Raw genomic sequence first — 9,944 nt, 5'->3', positions numbered from 1 at the left:
TCCATCATTGACTTTGCTTGTCAGAAGTGGCTGGGAAGGTCATGGATGGTGACCATATGACCCAGGGAGGCTACAACCATCATACATTTCAGTTTTTAAGTGCATGAATTTGGATCATGTGCCCAGGGGATACTGTGATGGTCATAAGTGAAGGACTGGTTGCAAGTCACTTTTTTCAGTGATGTGTAACTTTGAATGGCTACTTCCAAATGGCTATACAGTAGAACCCCGACTTACGAGACTAATTGGTTCCGGAAGGAGGCTCGTAAGTCGGAACGCTCGTATGACGAAACATTGTTTCCCATAGGAAACAATGTAAAGTCAATTAATCCGTGCAACAACAAAAAAACCCGCTGCCGCCGAACGTGGAAGTTAGCGTTCGGCTTCAGGAGACAGCTGCGAAGCGGCGCGCGTGTTTTAAAACGTGGCAGCCGGCCTGGGGGGCTCGAGGGCTTCCCCCCGAGCCCCCCAGGCCGGCTGTGACATTTTAAAACACGCGCGCCGCTTCGCAGCTGTCTCCTGAAGCCGAACGCGGAAGTTAGCGTTCGGCTTCAGGAGACAGCTGCGAAGCGGCGCGCGTGTTTTAAAAGGTTGCAGCCAGCCTGGGGGGCTTGCCAGCACCCCGAGCCCCCCAGGCCGGCTGCAACCTTTTAAAACACGCGGGATACGAGCGCCAAGGAGCTGTCTCCTGAAGCGTTCGGCTTCAGGAGACAGCTCCTTGGCGCTCGTATCCCGAATGTGAGCTCGGGAGGCGAACAAAAATGTCGCTCCCCTCCCAGCTCTTATCTCGAGTAGCTCGTAAGTAGAGCTGCTCGTATGTCGAGGTTCCACTGTACAGCGGTACCTCTACCTACAAACGCCTCTACTTACGAACTTTTCTAGATAAGAAACGGGTGTTCAAGGTTTTTTTATCTCTTCTCAAGAACCATTTTCCACTTACAAACCTGAGCCTCCAAAACTGTAACCGGAAAAGGCGGGGAGAAGCCTCCATGGGGTCTCTCTAGGAATCTCCTGGGAGGAAACAGGGCCTCCACCCTCCCTGTGGTTTCCTCAATCGCACACATTATTTGCGTTTACATTGATTCCTATGGGAAAAATTGCTTCTTCTTACAAACTTAAGAACCTGGTCACAGAACAAATTAAGTTTGCAAGTAGAAGTACCACTGTAAATTCAAAGACTACCTAAAAACCTGATTGGCAGCAATGACTGCTAATGTGTTGAATTTGATTCCCCCCCCTGACAATGGGGAATGAAAACATAGTCAGTTTTTTTAAAATTGTTATAGATTTTCCAGGTGTTTAAACAATGTGTTGTTAATGTAAAATGTTGGACTAGGATTGCGGAAATGTAGACTCAAAGCCCTTGAAATATCACTTCATTTTCATCCTTCCCTGGACTGAATAGAACTATAAGAAAAATATACTGTACAATAAAGATCCAGTTGTAATACAAATAATAATAATAATGATAATAATAATAATAATAATAATAATAATAATAATAATAATAATTTATTAGATATGTATGCCGCCCCTCTCCGAAGACTCGGGGCGGCTCACAACAGTAATAAAAAGGCAATAGAACAATAGAACAAATCTAATAATAAAAAAGATATATAATTTTCCATTTTATAACTCTGGTACTTTTATCTTCATTTCACCAGGCAATTCCTTAATCTCATCCAAAAATGAGATTAAGATGCATATCTGAACTAGCACTAGGGTTAGAATTTCCAGAATTCCATAATTCCAAATCATAGCACAAAGGCATTACATTATATTTGGATGACATTATGAATCTGTTCGTGCCTCTTCCGAGTTCCCGAGTCTATAAAGGACACGCCACAATAGGAACAAGGATAGGGCTTCTCTCCAGTATGGATACGTTGATGTCGCTGTAATGAACCTAAACGCGTAAATGTGTTGTTACATTTTTCACAGGAGAACGGACGTGCCCCAGTATGTGTCAGGTTATGCCTTCTTAATCTAGTCATTTGGACAAAGGCCTTGCCACATTCTTTGCATTTGTATGGCTTTTCTTGTCGGTGTATCACTTTGTGTTTGGAAAGCAAGTTAGGTTTGCGGAAAGCTTTGTGACATACTGGGCAGATACATGATTCTGAACTTTCCTTTCTGAGATTGCTGGCGGCAGATTCCAATTGTTTAGGATTCTCTTCGTTCTCTTGATTTTTCTCCACTGTGCACCATTGATTCTTTACATTTGCATTTCCCAAAACAACACTGGAGCGCTCTACCTTGTGAAAACTTTGCAGATGTCTCCAAACATCAGCAGTGCGAATGAATCCTTTGTTACATATCGGACACTTGTGTGGTCTTTCTTCATTATGGGTCAATTTGTGCATTCGCAAATTAGCTGCACGAAAAAACTCCTTGTCACAAAAGGGGCAGCAATATGAATTCCTAGCCATGTGTATCTTCCTGTCTTCTTGAAGCCTGGTGAGACCTTGCAAAGATTTATGACCTTTCTGGTAATGACAAGGCAAAGTTTTCCCCCACTGAAGTGCTGTATTCTCCTCCTCATTTGAGTCAACAAGGATAATAAAATTTTCTTCTTCTTCTCGATGTCCATGAAGATGCTTAGAAATGTCAAACCACTGGTATTCCATATCTTCATCTTGAGAAACCGGATTATAAATTATTCTAGCAGGAACATATACCCCAGGTGTAGATGGATTTTGCTGCCGCCAGTAAGTTGACGTTTTGGGAAATCCTTTTGAAGATATTTCCTGTTGTCCACACAGTAGTTTTGCAGAGCAATCCACACGACAGGAAAGTGTTTCAGGACTTATTTTGTTTATGTTTGGACAGAAAGGTGTCAGATCGTCTTCCTTTACCTTGAGCTGAGGACTGGCTTTATGATCCACCCAATCAGAAATGCTATTGGATTCACTTGCTTGATCTCCCCTGGAGTTACAGTCATCACTTTCAAGTTCACAATTTAGTTGCATCTCCATTATGGTATCTTGGCAGCTTTCATTTGCAATCTGCACAACGTCACTGTTACCCCTATGAAGACAATAGAAATGGATTTATTAGTAGAAACTCCAATTTAATATTGTCAAAGGATGGCATTATAATAAAGATTCCACAGTCAATTGAGTAGTAAATAGTAAATTTCTACATCATGCATCTCACATGCATTCTGGGTGGCTTACAATTTTTAAAAAAATCCATACAGTATGGTCATCTGTAACTTGTTAAGAACTTTCTGATCTATCATTCTAGACTGCATAGTTTCTTTATATTAATTGCAAACCTTATGATGTGTTCCACTAGTTTTCCCTTCCCAAATGTTGTTCTATTATCTGTCTCTTGAAATATTTTCCAATGTTTTAGAAAGAGGACTAACGTGAGATAATGACCAAGACATTTCTAAAGGGATAATGACCAAGTCCATTTCTATAGGGCTATGTGTTGGGGTTTGCAGGGTGTAATGCTGCACATTTTTGGTACTTTCTTAAGATGAGTAATCACATTCTTTGTGTGGATCAGGAATAGAACATCAGACTAAATGCAGTTCTGCACAGAAAACCTTGTTATTAGAGTACAGGACTATCCATACTTCCACAGAAGCTTTATGAAGAATCTTGATTGTTGTTTGAGATACAGCATATTTGTACTATAAATCCTTATGACCTATTCCATAAAATTATAATATACAAAATCCCCATAGAAATAGAGAACATGTAAACATTATTTTTAACCATTGGAGAAGGCAAAGGTGAAATGCAGTTTTAGCAAACAGAATCACAGTTCACGTAAACCTATTGACAGCAAGAAGTAACACCCAACTGTAAAATCCAAACAGATCTAGTACTAGTTAGCATTTTGACAAGCTGCATATATTTAGTTAGATGTTCTGTGAAGTCAAAACTAAAAAGTCTATGAGTTGACTTAAACAGCCAATGACTTCCAGCAATGCTATAAACAGTGTTAGCCAATCTCAAAAATTTAAAGATGTATAAGACTTTAATTCCCAGAATTTCCCAGCTAAGAATGCTATTGGCTGGTTGGGAAATTCTGGGAGTTGAAATCCATTTTCAAGTTTTCAAGGTTGAGAAGGTAGGATGCTGCTCCTTGTTTTGAATATATTTTTCAACTTCCTAACCTAGCTATCAGCCTTAGGATTTCCCGCTAATCTCCCATTCAAGTACTAACTATTTCAATCCTTTCAGCATCCAAGCTCAGACAAATTCTAAATACGGCAAAATTGTGCCCTTTGTGGTGTATTACAGTAGTGGCCAAAATTGTGGGAATTTTTAAGGTTTGATGGCTAATACCACCAACTTTTATTTTGAGGTAGTACCATAAAACTATATCAATGGAAAGATAATTTAATCAAGAATGCAATACAACAAAGGTTGTTCAATTATCTGTATTCTATGAAAAAAATATAGCCAAATAACCAGAAAAAGGAAGCACAACTTGCTTAGGTTGATATCAGGTAGCTTCCCTTCTTATTATTGAAGACAATGAGCATGAATGTTTAGAGAGCCAATCAGGTGTCATCTTGTTTTGGCAATGAGCCAATCAGATCACAGTAGGATTCAGTTTTGATGTCATGTTCTGAAGCTGAGATGAGGACATTTGTCAGTGTGTTATGTGATCACTATCAAGTTGGTTGGGATGTTTTAGAAGAAAAATTGGTGGAAACTTAACCAAGAAACTTAACTGGCATTTCTAAGTTCTTGAAGAGGTAGGAGACTCAGTCACTATAAACCACACTGGTAAAGGCAGGAAAAAGTGCAGAACAAGAAGTTATGGTAGAAGAATTAAGAGACTGCGCCTATGTGACAGAAGATAATCACTTGGTTGTATACAAAATGAAATGGAACAATGCAATGTGAAATTGAGTGCAAGGACTGTTTGGCACAGACTGCAGGAATTTGGCCTAATATCTAGAAGGCCAAAGGTTGAAAAGTCTAAACTGGGCTAAAACCAATGTTACCTGCACAGAGGAGATATAATTTTTACTACTACTAAAAAAAAAAAAAGAGGTGTCCAACCTCAAACCTACTGCTTTTCCCCCAAAATGTTTCCACAATTTTGGCCACTACTGTATATCTGCACTGATAAAATAAAAACAGAAGTAGACTCTGAACATATAGAAGCAGAGTTGTATAAAAACCATTTAGCTAATTTAATTCATCCATTGGTGCAGGATTCCAAATCAAAACAAGTTTATTTTAGATTTTAATATTAGATTTGTTACTATATATTGTTCTTATGATTGCTGTGAGCCGCCCCGAGTCTGCTGAGAGGGGCGGCATACAAATCTAATTAATAATAATAATAATAATAATAATAATAATAATAATAATGTAGTTTTTATTGTTAATTGATTCTACCACCAATGTACTTTTAGTTTTCCCCCCTTAACATTCAGTTGGACTTTTTTTCAAACATTATTTTGTATACCAATGCATGTAATTAATTATTTTGTATACCAATGCATGTAACTGACCTCTTTCTGAATGAGGCAGGAGACAGATAACAGTCAAGCCTCAAAACTTCCCTGAACTGACAACAATGTGAAATTGGAAGAAATTAAATAATTAATAATCTCAGAAAAGAAAAGGACAACTATAATGGTTTTAACTATGCTATAATTGATAAGGATCATATTTGTCCCATGTTCCTCTTTGCAATTCATTATCTTTCTCTGATTAGCTGCAGGGGATAAAGCTCAATAGTTTCAACTTTTAAGCACACCCATTAAGTTAGCAATTGAGAATAAGTATAGCATTCTGGAAATCTGTCCTTTTAATACTGGAGGGAAAAAAGATATCCTTAAGCTCATCATGCTCATTCTCACCTTAAACCACTGTATTGTTGTGCAAAACAGTTGCAATATAAGTCAGAAGTGCTCTGTGACCCTGTAGGACTGCAGTTCTTATTAAGGAATCATTATTAATTCCTTTGATCACATTCCTTCCAATACTAGTTATCAAACTTCCAGAAATAATCTTGGCAATTTGAAATTGGCATGACTCTAGTCAAACCAAGATGCAAGTCAAGATGATTTTTCATCATTGCCCTCAATTTCATGTAGGTATTTAATTGCTAAAGCAATCATCTTTACTTAGCCCAGCTAACAGCAGCTTCAAATGATCATTAGGTGATTCAGCAGTTATTTCTAACTTTAGTTGTAGTAAAGCTAGTAGGGAGAATGGTGTGAATTTATGTAAAACAGGCCTAACTATAGGCCTTACATTATACACTGTTCAAAAAAATAAAGAGAACACTCAAAAAACACACCCTAGAACTGAATAAATGAAATATTCTCAAAGTTGAATGTGCTGACATGTGAAATTGATTGTCAATCAGTGTTGCTTCCTAAGTGGACAGTTTGATTTCACAGAAGTTTGATTTACTTGGAGTTATATTGTGTTGTTTTAAGTGTTGCCTTTATTTTTTTTGAGTAGTGTATAACTCAAGTGCTAATCCCTACACCTCCATACACAGAATAGTTGCATACAATCCACCCATAGTTCTGTAGAACAATCTCCAACATATGTTCTCCTTTAACCATAATTTCTGTACATTAATGTTATTTATTCAATTTTTATGCCGCCCTTTTCCTTAGACTCAGGGCGGCTTACAACATGTTAGCAATAGCACTTTTTAAACAGAGCAAGGCTATTGCCCCCACAATCCGGGTCCTCATTTTACCCACCTCGGAAGGATGGATAATAAAATAAGTCTCCCCATTCTACTTCATCTCATTCTGTGGCTACATTTGTGTGTTCTACACTTAAGTCTGTGAAGAAGGCTGCCATTTTAAAATACAGCACCTTTTAACAGACAAAACATGTTCTAAGACTTCTGTACATCCATGCAACAAAGAGCTTCCTTATCACATTTCTACATTTAAAAAAACAACAAAAAACCCAGGAATTATTGTTCATTTTACACAATATAGGATTGATCACCTTTTTATTATCCCTACCCACCCCCCCTTCCCACCTTTTGGCTGGGACAATTGTTTTCAAAGAAAAGGGTGGCTTCTCCAAGCATCACACCAACCAGGCCTCGAAGTGTGGATATTTGGAAACAGGTGCTTCAATACATGGTTGTTTTTAACTGTTTTAAATGGTCTCATGCCCATTTTTAGATGCTCATTACTGTTTTTAGCAAGTTTTCTGTCACATCTACTTTGCCTTAAACACGACCTAAGCATAGCCCATAAAATCATCTACTACAACGTCCTTCCTGTCAACGACTACTTCAGCTTCAACTACAACTACAGGAGCACACAACGGATAGAAACTTAAAGTAAACCACTCTAAAACCGACTGCAGGAAATACGACTTTAGTAATGGAGTAGTTGATGCATGGAACTCACTACCAGACTCTGTAGTAGCATCACCTAACCCCCAAAACTTTACCCTGTTGACCTCTCCCGCTTCCTAAGAGGTCAGTAAGAGGCCTGCAGAAGTGCACCAGCATGCTTTCCGTCCCCTGTCCTAATGTTTCTTTCTTACTAGTGTCATCATGTATATGAATATTATTATATCTTTGTATACCACCAATACGTACTTGACAAAACAAACAAAAATAAATATAAATAAATAAATATCTTTTTTTACCTGTATTTGGCTGTGAGCCGCGCAGAGTCCTCTGGGAATTGGGTGGCATATAAGTCCAAATAATAAATATATTTTACAAGGTAGTATTCGGGGAAGGGGGGCACTTCACAAAAATACGCACACTTTGCGGAAGTCCCTAGCGTAGACATGGAAAGGAGCTGCCTTGATACTTAATCCAACAGAGAAAAGAAATGGTAAGAAGAAGGGAACACCTTCTAGCGGCTTTACACGCATTCCAGTGTACCAAACTAGGATTGCTGTTGTATTTCTCAAACGCTCGTGCGGAATTGAGAATTCAAACCCAGGTGCAGCTGGAAGAAAAATGGAAAAGCCACCCTCTGCCACTTCTTTACCCATCTTATTCCCAAGTCTCCCTCTCAACACTTCGCTTTCCCCAGTCCAACATATTGGGGGGGTTCAAATTGGGTAAAAATAACTTTTCTCCAAACTAGGCAACTTGCGGGCAACCCACCCCCAAACCCTGCCTTCCTTCTTCCAACCTCGCTTTTTTCCCCCAGAACAAACCACCCCGTCGCCCCGACAACTCACCGATTCGCTTGTCTTCTGCTCCCCATTTCAACCAAACCCCAGCGCGCCGTGATGGCCAATGGCACAGAAGGCAACCGCGCGTTACTGGCCATCTCAAAAAAACTCCCGCTAACTCAGCGACCGTCTTGGGCAATGAAGCCTAGGGAGAGATGGGCGTGCCGTGCCTCCTCACAAGCTACGGTATTATCTCCCTTCTCCGTTTTATTCGCCAGCCTTAATAGGACGCAAAAGGCCAATAATGCTAGTCCCACCCTTCTCGTTAATGTCCTAATAGGATACACCTGGCTTTCGCCAACGCTCTCTGCTCATTCCCACGTGGAGCATTTTTCTGTGAGGTGAGAACCGAATTCAAGGTATTTGAGCTTGCTGTGAAGTAAAAACTTCGCTACCATTAAATATACCTATAAAAGTTAAGACGCGCTGAGGAGAATTGGGGGCAAAAATAAAAAATTTCCCCACAGAATCGTATTTTCTTGAGAGGGAAAAATAGAAAGATAAACCTGAAAAGGGAGGTTCAGAAGGATAAAAAAATAATTATGTTTATTTCCTTTTGCTTTACAAAAGAAAATTCAATGGCAAAACCAAGAAAATAAATCTTAAAAGGACAACTTTCCGAAATAAAGGGCTATCCTTTGTAAGTCACTGTACTTTAAAGGCAAAAGGGACCATTTGACTGATTAGTAACCCATGAGATTGAAATAAAGCCTGATCAGGTTCAAAATATCTGAAATAAACTGCCCAAAATATGTTGAAATAAGCCACCTTAAAAACTTTAGTAAACAAAGTTTCTGAATACAAGGTTGCCTGTTGTTTTTGAGCTGTTTGTATTGTAGTAGTTCTACTTTTCCAAAGTACTGGTGGGCTTATAGTTTTATGTAAAGATTTACAGTTTTATATAACTCCAAAAATTTATACCTCGGACATCATAGATTTCAGAATAGAGCGGTGGATCTGTTGAACTTTCCAAACATTTTTCTTTCACATAAATGTTATTTACAGGTACAGTACAAAAGATACTGAAATTAAATTTAGTATTGGAAGCTATTTAGACCCCACATTTTTGAAGCATTCCCCACTCCAACATATGAGGTTCAAATTGGGTAAAATAGAATAGAATAGCATTCTTTATTGGCCAAGTGTGATTGGACACACAAGGAATTTGTCATTGGTGCATATGCTCTCTGTACATAAAAGGAAAGATACATTTGTCAAGAATCATGACGTGCAACATTTAATGATAGTCATAGGGTACAAATAAGCAACCAGGAAACAATATAAATCATAAGGATCCAAGCAAAAAGTTACGATCATAAGTGGAAGGAGATGGGTGATAGGAATGATAAGAAGACTAATGGTAATAGTAATGCAGCCTTAGTGAATAGTTTGACAGTGGTGAGGAAATTATTTGTTTAGCAGAGTGATAGCGTTTGGGAAAAAACTGTCTTTGTGTCTAGTTGTCTTGGTGTGCAGTGCGTTCTTTAGAGGGTAGGAGTTGAAACAATTTATGTCCAGGATGTGAGGAGTCAGTAAATATTTCCATGTTCCCCTTTTTGATTCATGCAGTATACAGGTCCTCAATGGAAGGCAGGTTGGCAGTAATTGTTTTTTCTGCAGTTTTCCAACTACGATTTAAAAATTTCTAGCTAGGATGGGTGATAAGCAGTCCAATCTTTGAACCTGCCTAAACTGGGGAGCTTAGATTTCTCAATGTCCACTCAATTTTTCAGTGCAAGTATCTAGCCAAAAGCATTCTCAACAAATGTCTACTAAGCATCACTTGCTCCC

At 38.8% G+C, this 9,944-nt stretch overlaps 1 protein-coding gene across 2 annotated transcripts; it reads right to left on the bottom strand.

Moving 5' to 3' along the window:
- Window positions 1-1,496: 1,496 nt before the first annotated feature.
- Window positions 1,497-8,379, bottom strand: ZNF648 (zinc finger protein 648). 2 transcript variants are annotated; one of them, XM_070749001.1, is made up of 2 exons: window positions 8,160-8,379; window positions 1,497-3,027 (listed from the first exon to the last, which is right to left on the bottom strand). In XM_070749001.1, the coding sequence occupies exons 1-2, from the start codon at window positions 8,249-8,251 to the stop codon at window positions 1,776-1,778; spliced, it is 1,344 nt and encodes a 447-aa protein (XP_070605102.1). In that variant the 5' UTR covers window positions 8,252-8,379; the 3' UTR covers window positions 1,497-1,775. The 2 variants fall into 2 exon arrangements, with proteins under 2 accessions (XP_070605102.1, XP_070605101.1); XM_070749000.1 differs by lacking the exon at window positions 8,160-8,379 and adding an exon at window positions 7,611-7,774.
- Between the last annotated feature and the right edge of the window lie 1,565 nt (window positions 8,380-9,944).

The sequence above is a fragment of the Erythrolamprus reginae genome, chromosome 3 (genome assembly GCF_031021105.1).
Source record: "Erythrolamprus reginae isolate rEryReg1 chromosome 3, rEryReg1.hap1, whole genome shotgun sequence".
Lineage (NCBI taxonomy): Eukaryota > Metazoa > Chordata > Lepidosauria > Squamata > Dipsadidae > Erythrolamprus > Erythrolamprus reginae.
This window is presented reverse-complemented; position numbering and strand designations above follow the sequence as displayed.

What these genes read in the sequence shown, in the direction of transcription:
- ZNF648 (XM_070749000.1), bottom strand. Translation starts at nt 7,759, where the DNA reads ATGTCTACGCTAGGGACTTCCGCAAAGTGTGCGTATTTTTGTGAAGTG. An exon ending in CGGCTCACAGCCAAATACAG is followed by an intron (nt 3,028 to 7,610) that starts GTAAAAAAAGAT and finishes TTGTCTTCATAG; the next exon opens with GGGTAACAGTGACGTTGTGC.